We start from the raw sequence: 20,707 nt of genomic DNA, 5'->3' as shown, positions 1-20,707 counted from the left end.
CTTCACTTCATTGTCATCTAGCCATGAGGTGACAAATGTGTCTGGCTTCTGTTTCTCATCTTTCTCTTGGTCTTCCAGCCACTGCATCAATCAGATCCTGGAGAGCGTCAGCCACATCCACCAGCATGATATCGTGCACAGAGACCTCAAGGTGAGCTATCACACCAATCAATGTAGAATATGACAGGACATTCTACTTTACGCCATGTGAAATACTCGTTGTCGAGGTATTTCTGGGTGGTGAGTAAAGATGAAACGCTTGTGTGGAGATTAACAACAAGCAGGTCTAAGCACACGTTGTGTGGACGTCATGCAGTGACGTTAAGGACTCCTTAAGGGATGAGCGTCATCTCTCTCCTCACAGGCGTTTTACCCTCCTTATATTTCCATTTTCATCCCTATGTCTGCACGTTTATTTCATCTGTCCCCCTCTTTCCTCTCAATCCTCCCTCTGTCCCTGACCCCCCCCCCCCCCCCTTCTCACCTCCCTCCTGCATTACCATGGAGTGACGAAAGCAGACCAGCTGCTATAAATAGCGGGTCGGTGGGTGAGATGACGGCCAGTGACGATTTCCCTTGCAGCGAGCTTGTTCATGTCTAGCAGAAACCAACAGTGCTGCTTTTCTGTTATTTTAATTTTCTATTATTAAGAATACATAAACCTTCCGATTTAAACATCTGGAAAATTGCACTATATCCTTTTATTGCAGGAGTTCAGAGTCCTAATCTTTAAATTGTTTACTTAACACTCCGCACTATAACTTTTACATGACAGTGCAGAATTAAGCTATTACTCTAGGGGTGGTTACACAAATACAGTTGGAAAATAAACAATGGATTTTTAAGTGGCGTAAATGGACTTGTGTTGTTTTTCATTGATTTTTAGCTTGCATATGGATGTCAGTATCAGATTAACTTGGAGAGAAACACTATAATGTTGATAGATGATGAGGGCAGTGGACAGAAATATATTGCATTAGTTGTTAATGTACTGTCCCTTAGTGTATTCAAACTGTATCCATGCTGCAACTCTATGTATGCATGTAGTTTGTTGTTAAATGATGTACTGAACAAAAAATACTATACTACAGAATATATGAAAAAGTGTAATTACGTAACACATGCTTCAAATCATAATATATTGCATTAAAGGAAGGTGGCATGTTTCTGCCTAAAGCTATTTACTGTACTACAAGCACATTGTCCCCACAATAGCTTCCCGGCAGAACTGGAACAAATTTAATGCAATAATAACAACATCTCAGCTGCACAAGTATGCAGCTTTTAAGTTAATGTAGTAAATTGTTTAGCACACAGTTGCTAATTTCCACATCCAGTCATCACATGCACGCAAGATCAAATATTTAATCATTTAGCTTGTAGACGTTGTGGCTAAATTCTTCATTGTTCCCCATTTAGTTGCTTACTTTGTCATTTGCTGCTGAGCACGTAGCGGACAGTGGGTTTTGCTAGGAAAGTTGGTGAGAGTGATGAAAGACTGTGACCGGCTGTGACAGCCAAACTTTATTGTCACATTGTTTCTTTATTATTTGTATCATAGCTACTGTAAAGCTACTGCAGAAATGTGCTAAACTCTATTAAAGCAGGCCACTGTTTTCAGCAAAACTCTGATGAACTTACTTTACACAACTGGAAACCACAAAGGTGCAGACAGAGCACATCATTATGTGAGATAGTTGTCAATTGTCATCAGGTAATCATCGGACAGCTTAAAAAAAAGCAAATAAATTTCCATTTTATACCCTTTCCAAGAACATCTAGGGGAATCAAAATGTCAAAAAGCATCATCTGTATAAAACAAATAGTGCGCAGTGGAGACGTGTGACCTCACACACGCGCGCGCGTCATGTTTTTGCCTCCCTGTCATCTTGGGAGGGCCACTCGCTGAAGGGAAAGCAAGAATTACAGAGAAAGAGTTGAGTGCTGTTGGCTGGTGGCAGGCTGGGTTGCCATGGTAACTATAGGGTGAGGTCACCCGGCTGCTGCAGCGCCAGCGTAGGGACTCATTATGCCACCTCCCATCTATCTATCTCTATCTGTCTGTCTCTCTGTACTTCTGTTGCCTTCACTCCAGCTCTCTGCCTCCCTTTTCTCTCTCTTTCCTATTGTTTCAAAGAGGGGGTAATGGTGGGAGGAAGAAGGGATTATGTCTAGATGGAGAAAGAGGGACTGACATACGGGGCGATGAGGATGCGGCTACGAAGACTTTTGCCCTGAAGAGAGTCAGTCAGTTGCGACTGGTCATTTAGAGTATAGGATTGAGCAAAGAGGTCACTGTTGAAGGAAAACATCTGTTTTCTTTTTTTTGTTTTTTTTTTTTAGCTGCTTATATTGATCAGGCTTATCATTCAATCAGGAATCAAAACCCAGTAGCTCCTGGTTTGCATCTGATCACAGGCTCTTTCAGGTATATGTTCACCTGGAGACATGTCCACCTTGAGGCTTCTTGATTGTTTTGCAGACTTTTTATGCAAATACTCTTGGTGAGGTGAATTAAGATGATCTTCTTCAACTCTGTGTTAGGAGTTAACAGGGGGAACAATGTTTTGAGGGATCAATCGCATATCAGAAGACACATTTTCTAGTCTAGACACTTTTTTCTAGTCTACAGAAATGTCTTTGGTCAGTTGCAGGATTGCCACAGTCCTTTTGTATTTCTTGCACAGCATTGGGAGCTCTTTATTATTAAATTATTCAGATGTTATTTATTGCTTGTGAGAGTGTGAATCCAACCTTTGAGTGACCTTGACAACAAACATAAATAACATGTCAAGCTGTTGTATATTAAGAGGAAATCTAAAACAGCTGTGAAGCTATAATCGTTACTCACTTTCGTGTCCACTTACATCTCTCATCTACGTTTTCCTTCCCCTCTTGTCCTGAAGTGAGAGAAACTATGACGTGAGGAGGTGATGCAAATGAGAAAACGAGGAAGCAACTAAGCGCTGTTAATATGTCCTTATCTTTGCCGAGTCTTGACCTTTTGCGTGGCTGCGTGAAGGGCAAAGTCAGAACGCTGTGTTAAATCTTGTGACAGCTGACTGAAAAGGTCTTTCCTTTGGGGGAAGCCTTTGTAGCCAGCATGACCACATCATGCTTCATTGCTACTGTAGATGTCATCGCGCTCCTGCAGCTCATGCAGTCATGCAGTCATGCAGACAGTTTCTAGGAGGGTACATGCTCATTTATCTCGTATGCCCTTAATGTAATGTTCTATTTATTATTGTGAATTATTGTGTGCCATACATAGCTCAAAGTATGAATTTAATGGTTGGTCTAAAGTGAATGATTCTGACTTATGTTGTAAATATTTAAAGTGACTCTGAGGATTTACTGGCTTTTTTATTTTATAGAAAATGTAAAAGCTTTGGGGTTAAGTCATGATTTTTCTCTCTTTAAACTTTCAATGGGGAGTGTCAGCCTGAGCCAAAACATTTCATCCTGAATGATTATTTCTGCGTTGTCCTTTGACAGCCAGAGAACCTGCTCCTGGCCAGTAAGATGAAGGGAGCAGCAGTGAAGCTTGCAGACTTCGGTCTGGCCATCGAGGTGCAAGGTGACCAACAGGCGTGGTTTGGTAAGAAATACATCTTTTAAACTTCTTTTTCCGTGTTTTCCTTCTCTGTGATGAGCAGAAGCATTTGCATCGGAAACCACCGTCGCTAGTGAAAAGAAAAAATAAATAACACAGATGTTTGTACTTTTTCAGGTTTCGCTGGAACTCCGGGTTATCTGTCTCCAGAAGTGTTGAGGAAGGACCCGTACGGCAAGCCAGTGGATATATGGGCATGTGGTCAGTAATACAGCTTTTAAACTGCAGAGATAACTCGTTTTTGTCAGACTGATGGATGCTGGGCAGATGTACAGATTATAGTGCAAGTCCAGTCCAAGGTTTCAGAAATGTCATATCAGTGAAAAAGCATAATGTTGACAGTCTGGTAAATAAACATCTATACGACTGGATAAAACATTCCAATTCTTGTCATAGTTGTGCTCCTCACAACACAAAGATAAGTGAAGATATCACATCAGGTTAAACTTGCTTCACTGTATCTGTTGGAATAAGCTATAATTGAGACGGCACAACACTTTTCCTCTGACCTGTTTTGTCTGTATTTTTGTGCTGCTCACCTGTGATTTTGTGTCAGGTGTGATCCTGTACATCTTATTGGTGGGCTACCCCCCCTTCTGGGACGAGGACCAACACAAACTTTACCAACAAATTAAGGCCGGTGCTTATGATGTAAGTGCTTCATTACTGTCGCCTCGCTCTCCTTCTGTTTAAGTGAGCTGCATGAGTTGTGTTTGTGTGCGGCACCACAGAACAGTTGGCCTGGAGGCAGACTGCAGCAAGCTGTGGGAAACCTACACATCCAGCAAACACAGAGCAGTAGTATCGCATTAGAGTTTCATATTCACTCTTCTTTTAGTGCGAAGAGTAATAGTTTGTCCAAGTTTAACAAACCAAACCACGGAAGAAGCTCAGCAGAACTCAGGGAAGCAATAGACTAAAGCTGATATCTGTCTAGATGTTTATCACTATCTTCTCTACAAGCAGGATTGTTTATTTTTGTTTATTTACATTTCGTAAACCCTTTACTCAGATAATGACTAACTGTCAAATAGTAGCCAGAACAAACAAATAAAGGACTGTCTGGTCTGATTTGATTTATACATGACATACAATACATACAATCAACTGAATTGATCAGGATAACAGCTGGAAACAAAGAAAGGTTTTAGTTTGAATTAACTTGGTAAGAAAGCTGGGGAGGTAAGTAACAGCTGCTATTTAGGAATTCATTTTAGTCATTTGGCCTTTAATTGCCAAACAAATATTGACTAGTGGAGCTTTAATAAGAGCTTTAGTATTTTATGGGGCCTATATTGTCTTTGTGAGCTCATCGCAAAGTTGCTGACTGAGTGAGCATTTTGCAAATTGCAGGATAAGGATCCATGAAAATGAGAGTTACATTTTGTTAGAGCGCTCCACCTCTGTTCAGGAAACTTGGATTCTAATACAATTTTTAAACTGTAATTTATGTAAATGGCGAAAAACAATCCCAGCGCCTAGATATGAGCCCTGCATGACATTTCTGCTTCAAGTCTGGTCGAGTACCATGCTCAGAATTGTATCGTGTTAGTAATGCAGAAATTTAATTTTAGCTTTTAATTGCTTGCTGCTTGCTGTTGTCTAGTTTTCATCTTGTTGGTGAAAAAGGTGATATACTATGAGAGAGCAATAGGATTATTTATCAGATCTTGTCATAGTCCTCTGAGAGATGGGAATTTATTACTCGTATTAATTTCCATAATTGGAAGCAACCACATCTAATGAATGTGCATAATATGAGCTGTGATATGAAGTGACTGTGACAAGCACTTGTAATAATGTTCACTTCTTGAGTATCATCACTGTCATGCAGGTACCTTAGATTTGACTTTTCCCTATTTGTTTCCTATCTGTTGACAGCTTGCTTAGATTTTTAGATGTATGTTTGCTAGGACTTTATGTAACACAAGTAATAAGGGCGGAAGTAATCTGCTGTTACTGTACCCCATCAAAGACAAAGGCAGTTCCTTGGGATATGCATAAAAAAAGAAAATTTAAGTGTTTTAGACAAACCGAGCAGAAGGTAGCCAGTTATAGTTACCGCTCTCCCTCACATCTGTGCTTTGTTGCAGTTACCTGAAGGTTATCTGATCTAAAAACTTTAGCAGAAGTATCATGATATCAAATTTAAACGTAATTTAAAAACAGAAGAGTTATTGATGTGATACTGAAGTAATGTCGATCTGATGAATATCATTTCAAGTTTTCACATTTCAGCTCATTAATGGCCGAGTTAAACTAAAACTATTTATGTGACGCCCCCCTGAATGCCTGTGGGGTGAGGAGATAAATTCACCTTGGATGTGCTCATAGGGACGACAACTGTATCCAGTTACATCTGTTTACACATCTCTGTGTAGGTTGTGTTACAGTACATCGCGTGATTTTGGACTTAGTCCACATGTTGCAGATGCAGAAATCTTGAGGCACTGCTCAATATTTTTAAATTTTTGACCAGTTTTTCAGTCACAATGATATATGTAAATTGTCTTGTCTTCCTCTCTGTCTTCCTCTCTCAGTTCCCATCTCCAGAGTGGGACACAGTTACCCCCGAGGCCAAGAATCTGATCAATCAGATGTTAACGATTAACCCTGCCAAAAGAATCACTGCCGACCAGGCCCTGAAGCATCCCTGGGTCTGCGTAAGTCACACTTGTCTTCTTCTTTGGTTTTGACATCAAAGGAAATCTTGTCCAGCATATAAAATACTTATGTGTCTGTTCTTGGCAGCTTTGGAAAAAAATGATGTCACGTTCTTCTCTCTATCTATCTCATTAAACAGTCATATCATTGACTCGGTGGTGGAATAACTTGGCAGGACATTGTGAGCGGAAGCTCTCGAACACACATTCCCAGACTTACATTGTTAAATATGTTAAGCGATTTATTTGTGACACAGCTGTTCAAAAAAAAGGAACACAACTTGGTTCAGTGCCTAATTTTAAAACTATGCACAGACCTAGACATAAATTTATCGCTATGGATAGAATGACACGCAGTAGTAGACAACACATGTCCATTAAAGTTGTCAAACAAACATATGAACATAGTTAACAGTTTAACCAGCATATATAACAAGTGAGAAATGTTTTTTTTCATTAAATATTATTATTAAGGTTACTCAACTAAGGAGTCTCTCTGTTAAGATAGCATTACAACGACCATTTAAAAGATTAATAAGAAACTATAGAAAAGGAAATTACAAACTTTTGTCTGTGGTGAAGGATTATTTCTGTGTCTTTGGCATCATTATTGGACTAAAATCTATTAAATCCTCCAGCTTTACCTGCCAATTAAGAAGAAACTACGCAGTGAAATGAGTCAGAGCAATTAGCAAATAATTAACTTTTGCGGTTGTAAACATGACTAATCTGAAACTCTGATTTCTCTGTTAATGGTGATGCTAACTCTGGTGAAATGAAGCCAAACTAACTAATGCTTTAAAAACCCAATGACTATTCAGAGTACGTCGTCATTCTGTAAGCTTTGACTTGGAAAAAGACAGAGATTCTTTATTCTTTGCCTCTTTCACATCCATTATTTAGAATCAGCTGAAGGCATTGTGTTGAAAATGAGCCGCCTCTATAATGTTATTTCCTCTGCACACACAGCAACGCTCCACCGTGGCCTCCATGATGCACCGTCAAGAGACTGTGGAATGTCTGCGCAAGTTCAACGCCAGGCGGAAACTCAAAGTGAGTGTGGCTGCAGTTAAACACACACAAGCACGATCACGTAACGCATATTCTTATAGTGATCACAACGTTCCTTGTTGTCTTGTCTCCAGGGAGCTATCCTCACAACAATGTTGGTGTCCAGAAACTTTTCAGGTGAGCTTAATGTGACAGTTTAAAATCAATAGGTCGTCTCTTGATGTCTCGCAGAAGGAAAATTATGCATATGACTGTTGCTTTATTTCTCTACCTCCAGTCTGCAGTCTGCTTCCTTTTAACAGCACAGTTGCATTTGGCTTCAGGCTTGATATTCATTCTCCTAAGCAGTTTGATTACTGAAAAAAAAAAACCATGTACCTTTGATCGAAATGCCTATTTGTGGGCTGGACACTTGTCTAGCAAGCTAACGCATGAATGCTTTGGCCCAGTGTTTATGTACTTTCACATTAGCAACACAGTTCCAGGGGATTACAGCCAACTACTTCCTACCTACGGACTGATCTGGACACAACAAAGCAGATAGAACAGACCAGTGAATTGCTTTATACATAAATAAGGTTATTAATGAAGAAAACCATCCACAGAAATAAGATGAATAATTTTATGTAGATTTCCCACAAGTGTCAGTCACTCTCCCTTAAAAACTTTATTAACTTAAAGTCTGACAAGCTCAAGTGGGGCTCCGGTCCCACCATCAGCGCCGCACTGAATCCCTCTCTGTCCAATAGTGGGACGGCAGCATACCAGCCCTGCCGCTACCACCAGCACGGCCGCAATGGCACAGGAAGGTACGTTTGCTAGAGGGGGTGTTGGAGTCGGGCACTGCCAACTTGGTACTCAGGGTATTGGCATGTGACCTGGGCTGCTTGAACCAACCCCCACCTGCTGCCTGCTGCCTGCAAACTAATGATCCACTTTTAAATGGCCATCATTGCACTGGGACATCTTACATACACACCAGCATATAAATGGACACCTCAGATGAAGCGTAGCTCTTGCCCTTTTAGTGCTGTTGCACTTCTTGATGTGCTAATGAACACGCCTCTTCTGCCGAGACGGGGTATTTAATTTCCTGTGTTGAACACAACAGCCATTTAACTGACACCCAGCATGACCCTCTGACCTCTTTCCAAATATCACAGCTGCCACCTAAATGATCTCCGGTTACACATTTCTGCATTAACGCAACTGTTGCATAACCTTTTCTGTGCAGTGTAACACTTTGACACTTCACGTAATATATATAATTAGACATTCCAGCATTCAGCCTGTGTACCACTCTTTGATTTGGTTTGTATCCACAGTAGTGATGCCCAGTCGATGTCTGCCTGCGCTCGCTGCAACCCTCCCTCCGCATGGCTCTGGCACTAACGGCCAGCCAAGCATGTTTATGAGCGTACAGTACAGTTTGCCAACCTGCATGGGGAGCTGGATAAACAGAATGCACAGTGTCCCTTTTTAACTAATTTCCTTTGTCTTCTTTTTCTCCTGCCTGCTCTCTTGTTTTTGTGTGAAACAGACAAAAAACACAAAAAAAAACCACACAAAAAACACTGCATTCACTGTGCTTCCCAGAAAGTGCTCGTATCAGCATCAGAAACAGCACTGCACGCACATTTTTAGTGCTGAACCTTACCGGGTGGCGAGTGTTAGTGTCAGGCATTCGTATGCAGCAAGTGGTTTCAGTCCAGTTCTAAGTCTGAAGTGGGTGGTGTATCTAATGATGGAGAGGGAAATGGAAAGATGGAATAAAATAAAACATGAGAAACAGATAAAGCATACATGATGAAAGCAAAGTAGGTCAAAGGCTCTTTGTACACTGAAGGTTACTCTGCAATAATTAATTCAGCAATAAACGTCTATCCAACAAGAACGCCCTCTTACCATTCATAAGATCGATCAGATCCTTCTCTATGACAGCAGGATTTCAATACCACCCTGCATCGTGGTGATAACGACAGCTCTAACACATTTGAACTTCAGGCGTGCGGTCGACATTGTTCAAACTAGTTTGTTGAAGCATGCTGAAGTCCTTCCAGGTCAGCGTCAGTCACACGAGAGTGTTAAAGGCTGTTCACACAGGAAGCACAGTTCTGTTGAAAAGAGGATGCCTCTCCGATAAGTTGTAAATGGACCTCGAGCTAAAATACTTCGCTGACTAAGATCAAGTGTTGCTGCGTGGCGTAAAATGGAAGAAACTGGTTGTGGATCTGCACAGATGACGTCCTGAACTCAAAGGTTTCTGCTCAGTTTCATAACAGTTCAATGCACCCCTCTGCACTTTTTAAGATACGGACTTTGAAGTGGATGCTGCATGCCTGACTTGTTGATGAGCCACCTTCACCGCATGAACCCTTCACCTCTGTCAAAATGATTTAAGAGTGAACGTGCAGTATAAGCCTGAAAGGTGTTTGTGCCAGCAGTTGTCATTTTCACTTTTCAGTTCAGATGTTACAATGCAGATATTAAATACATTGTTTTCTTGCCTTCTTCATTGCCCTCCTTCCTTCTTTATAAATGGAAGGTAAGGGAGGATTATTGGAACATGACTATACCACAGATATGAGTGTTGAGACCGTATGTTTGCTTACTTTTTCAGTTGTCTGTGTTTGCTTTTACTCTGTGTGTGTGTGTGTGTGTGTGTGTGTGTGTATTTGTGTTAATATATTTTATTATTAGTTTTGTGTGGGTTGGTGTCATTTCTATGTCAGTCTGATTTTCTGAATCGTGCTTCTAATTTAACGTAGGTTGATCTCAATTTTAGCAGGTGTGCTGCTTTTCACCAAGTTCAGCCCTAGTTGTTGAGTTGACACATTTGGGCTGAAACTAACTGTATTTTGAAGCTGTCAGAAGAGAATTCAAATCCGATAGTTTTGGATAAAGATCGCTTATTCACTCATTCATTTCATTCATTAGCTTATTCATTCATTTATTCATATGTGCTGCCTTAAAGCCTTCAGAAAGGAGGACCACACATAGAGAGAGAGATTTTATCTTTATTGTAGTAGCGCTGGATAATTTTGCGTTCTTTATGTAACTGAGCTGAAACTGATCTTATTTTGAGCAGAGACAGTTGGTTTTGTTTTACCTGCTTTTAATGTTCATTATTTTATCTACTTGACAGTATGAGGGATGATTTCAACCAAAAAGAAAGGAATGAAAATGAATATAAACCGTTAATGTTTATGCAATCAGATATAGTAATAAATGTTGGAAAGATTCAAAGTTTAAAATTATCATTAATGTAAAATTTGGAAACCGGACAGATAAAGATATTATCATAAGGTAATAGAGCTAGAGAAGCTTATGAATACAGTTCGTAGACATCATTTTTTATTTTGGGGGGACAGTTTTGCCTCCCAGTATTTTTCTGTGTCAAAACAGAGGCTAAGTCAGTATCTAAGTCAAGAATATTTAAAAATAAATGGACAAAGTTATGTATAATAGAAGTCAAGATTCTCTTGAAAAAGTATTATATGACATTAAATCAATATACTCTTTTATTTCATTTATTTCAAGTCATCTTTCTATTACATAACTTGTCAGCATTATTAACTTCTATTGATTTGGAATTACTATCCTAATTACTACCTTATTGCTACTATTGATATTGTTAATAATAATAAATCTTTTTGCAGAAATCTTCTTTTTGGTTGGATTGTCCCTCATACAACAGTTCCTCAGATTCATCTAACCTGATAGACCTTTTTGAACCTTTTGCCACGTTTTGTTTCACAGCTGTTTCTCAAACTGCATCCTCATCATCTTTTCTCATTGTCTTTCAGCTTGCAAAACTTTACTAAATAAAAAGTCAGATGGTGTTAAGGTAAGTTCCCCTGGGGGTTTTATTAATATTCTTATTGTATTAACTCTTCTATCTTCTGTTTTCTCTCTTTTGGTCTGTCACTCTGACTACTGTCTAATAATGTGTATCTGTGACCGTATGAGCTTAAAGAATACAGTTTGGTCTTTAAGTTGTATTACCTCCGTGCTGTCGTGCTCCCTATTTAGTTTTTCTGTTTAATGTGTTTTAAAGATTTTTCTGATGTAGTGAAAAAGATTGATCTTAAAAATAAAATAATTTAAGAGTAAAGTGAAAGTAAAGGGCATATTAAACAACAATAATCTTTAAAATTCTATTTATTTATTTATTTTTTAACACCAGTCTTTTTTTTTTTCTCGATTGAGTCAGACTCAGCGCATGCAGTAAAGTGCCATTGTCAAGAAGGGCCAAAACTAAATTCTCCTTACATAAAGTAACTTAAACAACAACTAAATCGCTTCAAACCCCACAAGCATTATACATACAAAACAATAATTTAACTCTTTTAGTTCTTCTTTAAGTAACTCCTTGTATTTATTTGCAGCTGATTCTTTTTTCTGAAGCCTTCTTGGTATCCCTTTGTCTCATCTTTGTTCCCGTGTAAGCTTGTACAATGGGTTTGTTTTTTTTGTTTTTTATCCTGGGATCAATCTGGCTGCTTCACTCTTCTGTAGTTTTGATTAGTTCCTTGTTTCCCGATGACCCTTTATTTTTTCCTCCTCCTTTCCATTGCTGTCTGTCAGAAAAGGAAGTCCAGCTCGAGTGTTTGTTTGATGGTGAGATCGGCTCAGTCGGTTTTGTTCATTTTTCATTCTTTGTCCAGTCTTTTTCTCCCCCGGTCCTCCCCGTCTTTCTCTAAGGTTTTATTTCTTATTTATTTATTTGGGGCAGAGATGAAATAGGCGTCATTTCTGTTGGATTTCCCAACTTCATCCAACATGCATTTCCAACAAGTAACACGCACTGACCCCCATCAGTTATCTTCCTCTGAGGTCTGGCTCAACCATCCATGGAGAAGATCAGGCCTTCATTCTTCACCGTCACAAGAGTCAGGGACATTTTAATGACTCCAGACATCACTCTACATCATTTTCTCCTTATGTTGTTTTTGCATACTTATTGTATCTTCATTACTTTTAATTTCGGTGAATTCTTCTTTCCCCTTTTACCTACAATAAAACAGCTGTCTTGGTCACCTGCAGATGAACATCTGTTGATCTAGAGACAATTCATGTCTTACAGTAAATAAATAAAATGTCAGAGCATTTTAATGTTTTGTTTGTTTTTTTTTTTAATTTGGCCTACTAACCTTGATGGTTTTTACGGCAACGCATTTTCAAAATAAAATTTATACTTAAATAGATGGTTACTTGCTGAAACAAAAACAAAGTCACCAAAGAAATGCAGTGTTAGAAGAAGGTTTGGATGCTGATATTGTCCATAAGTTTTGCTTGTGTTTCCAAAAGATGTTTTAAATTGAAATATATTTAACCTCAGGATAAAAAAAAAAAAAATCTATCTAAAAGAAGACTTTTACTAAACCTTTCAAATGTTAGGCACAAAGTATAATGCAGTCTAATATTGTCTTAGAAGTGTCCTGCTCCAAAAAGACGTTGAGATATAAATAAGACGTGGATCTGAACGTTTTACCTCTTTTAAACAAGAGACCTCATTGATTTTTGGAGTTTTTTCTCAGGAAATAGTTTTCCAGTTGTTTTAACTGCACTGACATCAACAGTTAATGATTCATGTGTAAATAAACCTCATGAAAGATAAGAACAAGACTGCATGGCAAACATTTAATCTCCTGAAACAATTCCATTGAATCCTGTATCATAACTTCAAAATCAAACAAGGGAGTGGCGTCACAGTGCTGACAATAAACCCTCCGATATCAGTATATTCTTATGTTCTGAATGTTCATATGTTCCTGGTTTATTTAAATTGCCCCTATGCCAGACTGGAATACAGTGAAAGATGAGAGAGCTGTAGTCGTTAGGAGATTTGTGTTGCGTGTTCGTTTTTCAGTTGGAAGATGTTCCCAGTGCCAAAAGCAGTTTAAAGTCACACTGGGGTATTTGCTCATCTCGTAGTTGTAGAAAAACAGATGAAAACCTCCCAGCACTTTGCTCTGAACCATTTATTGACATAATCCATTCGTCCACACCTCTTAACTTTCCTGTGGGAATATTTGCATTCTCCTTTCCCAGAGGCTAAAGGGAGAGTCCAGCTCACACAGTGTTCACATCACACATTCATGCTATAATCTGCAGCATAAACTACACCGCTCTTAACAGCATGACCTTAAAATACATTGCTGCATGTTTGGAGAGTTCATGTGACAGAAAACTCGCGTTGAGTTTCATTAAAGCGGATTTTTAAAACAGTAAAAAAATATGTTTAGTTTATTTCCATTAAAATTGCTTACAGCTCAGACAGGTTTTGTGCGTAAAATACTACATATCGTTAAAGTCACGCTGGGGTATTTGGCATGAGCTATAGAAGGGAAATAAAATGTAATACTTAACATGCCTGCACAACTTTCAGAAAGGCCTTTCACTGCATGCACTGACCTGGACTGGTAACAATTATAACTTTATATTTTGACTTGGTTTTACATATGTCGTCACTTTATTGCTGTCAGAAATGAGCCACTGCTTGGTGTAGCTCTGATTACTTATTTCTTTAACCCATCTGATTCTGATTAACCTGACTCTGTGCTGGCAAAAAATTACTTAAAAGTCCCAGTTTGAAAATACATTCACTGTTTAAATGCATGTGCTGACTAACTCTTCTGTGTTTTGTTTTTTATTTAAATTGTATAAAATCTGCCGACATTTAATTCAGGCATACAGCAGTACATCGATTAATCCACAATTAGCCATGTCAGTTAAACTTGTTACACTCATACTGTCACATTTATTTGTTCCTGATGAACAAAAGAAAGCTCAAACTTTAATTTGAAGTCACATGCACAGCACACATACTGGAGAGCACAACAACGAACAGCTTTTAAAATAGCAGCCTTAAACCCTCCTCTCTTACAGTATATTTCTATTGGCCGTGTAGTGGCTCTACTCCTGTTTACCACCTGCAATTCCACAACCCGTGGTGGTTAGTGGTTAAGACCCAGTGGGAGCACTGGGAGTCACTCTGTGTTGTGTTTCTTTGCCCCAGTCGCAGGGAAACAACAGTAAAAACAGTGTAGTAAGCAGCAGCAGCACCAAAGACAGCAGCATGTCATCTTCAGCTCCAATGGTACCTCATCTCTGTTTGGTTTCTGTTACGTTGCTTTTTATGGCATCATTTCATCGTTTCCATCTTTTCCGTTTAATTCTGTCTCCTTATATTTTTGTCTATTACCATGCCAAGTAATCATTTTCTGTATTCCTGTACGTCCTCTACCTCGTCTATCATCCTCTGCCTCTCTGCTTCTGTTTTGAACCCAAATTGTGATATTGGCAGTGAATTTGACGACTTTAAAATTGAACGATTGGTCTGCGCCTCAAAGGGTCTCCCTCGGCTTGTGTTTTACCCATATCTCCTGTTAAAGCCACTCATATATATTTGCTCAGTGCACAACAGTGACAAGTAGACAAACGACTTTCATTTTGTGGTACAACAGCAGACACTTCAATCAAGTTCTGCCCACATCCTGGTGACTCCATTGTGTGTTCAACTGTGTCACCTGAGCTTTGCTGATGATTTGGCTGTTGTAGTTGGTGTTATTTTAATATCTTGGAGAGCAGAGCTTGAAAAACTTTTAAATTGCTTTGCTATTTCAAAATAGTATATTGGGACTTGTGGGTAAAACAGGAGCTTGAGTGGACATGAGCACTCATAAGTGCATGAAGATGCAGCCCCTGCGTTCATCATGTGATTTAAGATACAGTAGATCTTAGTGGCCCATCTTTACTGGACTAAGCTAAGTTAGCTTCAAATTTACCATGCAGATGTGAAAGGTGTCAGTCACTTAAATCTGCAGACATTAAGACGGTATTTATTACTATGTTTTACATAATGCCAGAGGGAATTTTTGCACACCAGAAAATGTTAGTTAACTTGTTAGATCCCAAATTAAATTGGGTAACCCCAAAGATTAGAAATTAGTCTCAAGACTGCAACTTCAGACTTAAAATGCACCAAAATGACTTGTGAAGTTTTCCCCATAATCTCATATGTCATCGAAGGGGCTGCATGTTCTAAGTCTGAGTCCAGTGTGGATGGAGAACAGATGGAGTATGACTGACTGACTGAATCAGCTTACTGGTGGAATTGTTTTCTGAACTGTTACAGATCTTGAAGCTCTTGAATTGCTTTATGCTGAGTGTTTCTGTGGTCAAGGCCGAGGATGAGGAGTGGCTACACACACAAACTGTTGTCATGCGAGTTTGATTCAGGATGTAGTGGTAACATAAACCCGCTTAGCATTAAAGACCCCCCTTTTTTTTTTCCACTGCAGAGCCTCCTCCTCAGCCTTGGCCCTGACTGTTCAGTATATGTTCAGCTGTGTTTATGGCTGTTTTCATACATTCTTGACAATAAAAGAATCCATAGGCACGGTGCTGGTGGATGGGGAACAGACTGTCACTGACTGCTTTGACATCCACAGTGTTGTGTTTAATCATCATAACTGCTCCACAGCCTCTGTACTGTACCTCCCGTGCTTTTGTTTTGGTGTGCACACATGCGTCCGTTTTGTACGTTTGTCGTCATGGAATATGTCGGTATTCCCTGGCATCTTTTGGTCCCCCCCCCCCCCCCATTCATCCCCTCCCCGCATGGTAAAGTGTCTCCTACCTCCCCCCAGGAAGCCCAGACAACTGTTGTACACAACCCAGCTGATGGCACCAAGGTAAGCAGCTCCTTCTCCAGCCTCAAGCCACCAGCTGCAACTAATAGCTGTGATAACTTAGAGCTATAACTTGTGGAGGAATTTGTTTCTAAATATATCTCCATACATCACTGTAAGGTCAACTCCAGTCCTGATTTAAGCTGCTGAAAATTGAAAATTAGTAAATGTAATTTTCATTTTTAAATACTTTAAAAATGTTTTGTTGGTTTATTTTTCATCCCTGATATGCATTCTGCAAAAATTTACTTAAATTTAAATAAAAACAGAAAATCCTCCTTGTACCATCACGTCAGAATATTTACCAAAATAGGAACTAACTGCCCCGCCGCTTGCACTGTCATGTTGGTGTAAAAGCTTCCAAATATTCTGGAATAATATGGATATTACAATTGCCAAAGCTCTTGTGCTATTTCTTTTTTTACAATAACACATTTCTCGCTTCTCACACGAGCATGCTTCCTGTCGAGGACCAGTTACCCACTAACGACCACACTCCTTCCTGTTAAAGTTAGCTACACGATTTCTAGCTGCTCACACACTTATGTTTGTTATGTGTGGCTCTCTGCGCTTCCCCTCGCTGCTGTCCTGGCTGGTTTGTGTTCCTGGGAGGGAGTCGTCCACCCGTCCATCTGTCCGTCAGGTTGTCTGTGTGTCTTTATCGGTCAAAAGCTTCCCGACCTTGCCTCTCACAAATAAAAAAAATATATATATTTGTCTCTTCCTTTTTTTTTTATCTCCCTTCCTTTATCCAACTTTTTATTTTCCCACCTCCTTATTTCCTCTATGTCCATCTGTCTCCTTTTGTCTCAACCCTTTCCGTTTGACAGGGCTCCACAGAGAGCTGCAATAACACAGAAGAGGAGGAAATGAAAGGTAGGAAAGGTACTTATCCAACGTTCACCTACTCTGCATGCCTCTTTTTATTCACTTGGTATCTTGCCCACATCAGATAAAGCGACAAAAATATCAAAATATATTTCACTACTACACCACTTGATGTTGTAGTGCCAGATAAGGGGGGCTTGCAGCAAAAGCAAGTTGTTTGGAAGCTGTGGTTAGAGAGGTGGAGAACTTCAGCTCCACTGCTTTGAATCATCTTCATGTGAATGGTGGAGTGTGCTTGCTACGAGTGTGTACAAATGTATTGGTTAAATGCAGAGAGCAAACCCTGTTTGTGTACAATTTATATTACTATTTTATATTTAAGAGCAGACAGCAACTACTTTGTCCTGGTGGCTCATTCACGTTGTTCTGATTGTCTTAAATTCTCTCGCTTTCCAGAAGGTTTGTTTGTTCATTTATTTGTCCAAGCACTGGATGATAATTCTCTATCACGTTTAATCAACTTCAGAAAAGAAATACAAATTCTTTTGAGCAAAACGGAGCTTTTCTTAGTTGTGTTTCATGGGTACTTTTGTCTCATTTTGATTGTCGGTTGTCATCATTGTCTACATAGAGTTGGGAATGACCCTTTAATGTCTGATGAATGAAGTAGGGTGGAGCAGCCTGCAGCTTTCCAGGCTTTCCAGGAAAGAGCAAATCCTGTTACTTAAGGCAGCTTTCCACTGTCCAGCACTTGAACTCGAAGAGGAACATTGCCATTGGCCGACATGCAGTCTGGCTTTCGTTCCTACTCTCTCTTCTGTCTTTCTCTTGCTCAAGTTGAGTTTGCTGTATCATCTTAAAAGAAGATGTTGTTGTATTTACGATTTACAGTATTTCTGCACAGAGCTTGTGCAACCTACTGCTGACCTCCTTGTGACATTAATGGCTACTTACTTTGGACCATTAGTGACCTGAGAGGTTTGGCTGCTTGGGATGACCTGTGATACAGTATCACATTTTTAATGGTGAAATATTTAGTCAGTTAAGTAGTTGACAGAAAATCAGTTTTGGATTTTGGTCAGACAAGCTGAGCCCAGCGAGTTCATTTAACTAACTTATCTATAAGTTCCTCATAGATAAGCCTCCGTGTCTGTGCAAATTTGTGTACTTTTGTGTTTGTCTTGTGATGAGCGCAGCTGCTGCCGGTGAATCTACTAGCACAGAGAGTGCAGGGTTAAGTCAGTGCAGCACTGTTGAGGAGCAGGCCCAGACCCCATCTCCTCACAACCCACCAGCCTCCTGTAAGTTGGCAGCAGTTTGCCTGATTCGACTCTCAGCTCTGACCTTTCTATCCTGGTTTTCCCTCTTACAATCTGCCACTGTTCTTAAGCAAAATAATCTCCCCTGAACACGAGACGGTAAATAGGATTCATGTGTAAGCACACCTGCACCGGTTTGCCCTGTTCTGCTGCCATCTGCTGGTACCCTGACATCACTGCCGTTCACTTCTCCCTTTCTGTTTTCCAAGGATCATCTGAGTGTCTTGAGTGCACTTTAACACATCACGGTTTGATACACTGAAGGCTGAGAAGCCACTTACGTAATGTTATTTTACTGGTCTGACTGTACCTGCCTGTAGCAGGTCCCCTGCAGAAGGCTGGTAGCAGCCCCTCTGTCCCTGCACCTCAGAGCTCCTGTGCTAAGCCAGAGTCTGCCCTCTTACCCCCCGCACGCAGCAGCAACCTGCAGCAGAGTAAGTGTCATGCAGGTGGTGCACTGCTTGTGCACAGCCTCTTAAAGCTGTGTTCATGGTTTATTCTAACTTTCTGCGCCAGTTGTTGGCAGAAGGTTGGAGGAAGACTTTATGGACCTAACTACATGCAGGTGTAGAGTTTGCTGGCCTTTCTGGTTGAGCAGCTGCATGTTAGTGTAATTTATATAACATTACATACATAAAGTCTGGCGTGTGAGTGTTTCTGCTGATTTATTGTCTTAAGCACAAATTTAGTCCAGTTCATGCAGTTCATGTCTCTGGTCTATTTCTGTAAGTAAGTGCCTTCACCTGCAGAATAATTACCATAGATATAATGATTATTGATCTTGCTTGGTGTTTGCAGAGTGAAAGTGTTTTTGGAGTTGTGTCAGATGAGACTTAGGGTTTACTTAGAGAAACTTCCTAGTTCAGCAGCACATGGACTCTTGAACGTCACACACAGCCTCAGATAGTCTTGATTCAGCATGGAGAGAGTGGTGCGTTGAGTACAGGGTGACTTCAAATGTCACTGTTATTTTTACCAGAGGTGATGCCCATGCGAGGAATTGCTTTCAAATCAGTCAGTCAGTCGAGGTGAAGTGTTGACCGTGGGATGTGCATGTTCAACCTTCATGTTCGTGATCCTTCATGTGATTGCTGACCGTCTGTAACCTGTTCTGGTCGCCTCTCTTTGTTTTTGTTTCAGCTCGTAAACAGGAGATAATAAAGATGACAGAGCAGCTGATTGAAGCCATCAACAATGGAGATTTTGAGGCTTACACGTGAGTTACATCATGGTTCAAACATGGAACATACGTCACAGTAAAAGTTGTTTTTTGACTCAATATACATCTACTCTGCTGTATTTTCCTGTGACAGGAGAATTTGTGATCCAGGACTGACTTCTTTTGAGCCAGAGGCCCTTGGAAACCTGGTGGAGGGCATGGACTTCCACAAGTTCTACTTTGAGAATCGTAAGTTATGTCTTTGTAGTACTTTAGGGTAAATGATACTTTTGTTAGTTTGAGCAGCTGTTTTCTTCACATACAGTCACCAAATACATAAAATCTTTTCACCCTTTCAGCTAGACCAGGTACTTGTTCTTTTCTGAATTGTCTGCAACTTCCTGAAGATCAAATTGTTTTGTTCAAAGTTCTATACCATATATTAGTTTATTCAAATGCATTAAATGTCATTGTTAAACACAAGTTAAATAGTTACGTGTTTCGTAGTTACGTGTACCTGAGCTGTTACACACAGCTGAACTGTACATTACGTTTCCCACAGTTCTCAGTAAAAACAGCAAACCAGTGCACACCACCATCCTCAACCCCCACGTCCATCTGATCGGTGAGGACGCTGCCTGCATCGCCTACATCCGCCTGACGCAGTACATCGACACCCAGGGTCGGCCGCGCTCCTGCCAATCGGAGGAGACGCGCGTGTGGCATCGCCGCGACGCCAAATGGCTCAATGTGCACTTCCACTGCTCAGGAGCACCAGCTGCACCCCTGCAGTGAACTGAATACCCGGGCCCAGGTAGGTGCCACCTCTCAACACTTTCATGCAGCATTACGGCCGGCAAACATCTGCACAGGTTTGCACTGCTTTTTTATTTTTACTGTGCAACATAAGCACATTTCTTGTTGTACTCGTCTCACTCATCCTCTGTCATCACTTTTCCTTTGTCCTTGTTTTCCTGCTCTTCCTCCTCATCTTTCTCTTCTTCCACTTGCTATTTATCTTCTTTTTCTTCTCACTTGTTTCCTCCTTCCGCTTCTTTCTTTTCTTGTTTTTCTTCCACTGCCTCTTATCTCTTTCTATCTTTATTCATATTAGTCCCTTCTTTCATATTTTTTCCGTCATTTCTTCTCTTCCTTTTTTACTTCCACTTATTTTCCACTTTTTTCTCTGCTGCTTTCCATTTCCTCCTCTTCTGCGATTCATCTGCTTACTTATTCTCTGTTCCTCTTCCAGCTCCTTCTCCTCCTCTCTTCGACTCCATCTTCTCTTTTCTCCCCTCTTCTGTCACTTCCTCATCCACCCTATTCTTTGTCGACCTTTTACCTTGTGATTGCTTAGCGTGATGGTGATTCTTAGACTTGGTGTGGTCAGATGATATCAAAATACCAAGGCTTTATTA

At 40.2% G+C, this 20,707-nt stretch overlaps 1 protein-coding gene across 38 annotated transcripts in view; it reads left to right on the top strand.

The window, feature by feature from the left end:
* The window catches only part of camk2g2 (calcium/calmodulin-dependent protein kinase (CaM kinase) II gamma 2), a 62,018-nt gene that overhangs the window by 37,177 nt on the left and 4,134 nt on the right, over window positions 1–20,707 (top strand). Inside the window, exons 6-22 of one of the 38 annotated variants that reach the window (XM_047602813.1) lie at window positions 79–151; window positions 3,496–3,598; window positions 3,731–3,814; window positions 4,170–4,264; window positions 6,154–6,276; window positions 7,246–7,329; window positions 7,422–7,464; window positions 8,037–8,096; window positions 11,094–11,134; window positions 14,309–14,389; window positions 15,942–15,986; window positions 16,814–16,859; window positions 18,008–18,112; window positions 18,454–18,564; window positions 19,271–19,346; window positions 19,444–19,538; window positions 19,852–20,103. In XM_047602813.1, coding sequence (XP_047458769.1) covers window positions 79–151; window positions 3,496–3,598; window positions 3,731–3,814; window positions 4,170–4,264; window positions 6,154–6,276; window positions 7,246–7,329; window positions 7,422–7,464; window positions 8,037–8,096; window positions 11,094–11,134; window positions 14,309–14,389; window positions 15,942–15,986; window positions 16,814–16,859; window positions 18,008–18,112; window positions 18,454–18,564; window positions 19,271–19,346; window positions 19,444–19,538; window positions 19,852–20,084 — 1,498 coding nt within the window. In that variant the 3' untranslated portion in view covers window positions 20,085–20,103. Of the gene's footprint in view, window positions 1–78; window positions 152–3,495; window positions 3,599–3,730; window positions 3,815–4,169; window positions 4,265–6,153; window positions 6,277–7,245; window positions 7,330–7,421; window positions 7,465–8,036; window positions 8,097–11,093; window positions 11,135–11,874; window positions 11,908–14,308; window positions 14,390–15,941; window positions 15,987–16,813; window positions 16,869–18,007; window positions 18,113–18,450; window positions 18,565–19,270; window positions 19,347–19,443; window positions 19,539–19,851; window positions 20,104–20,707 lie in introns of all 38 variants that reach the window. The other 37 variants (XM_047602812.1, XM_047602811.1, XM_047602810.1 and 34 more) reach the window with 37 other exon arrangements.

The sequence above is a fragment of the Mugil cephalus genome, chromosome 13 (genome assembly GCF_022458985.1).
Source record: "Mugil cephalus isolate CIBA_MC_2020 chromosome 13, CIBA_Mcephalus_1.1, whole genome shotgun sequence".
Lineage (NCBI taxonomy): Eukaryota > Metazoa > Chordata > Actinopteri > Mugiliformes > Mugilidae > Mugil > Mugil cephalus.
Note: the sequence above shows the minus strand (reverse complement) of the source record. Positions and strands in the feature narration are given on the sequence as shown.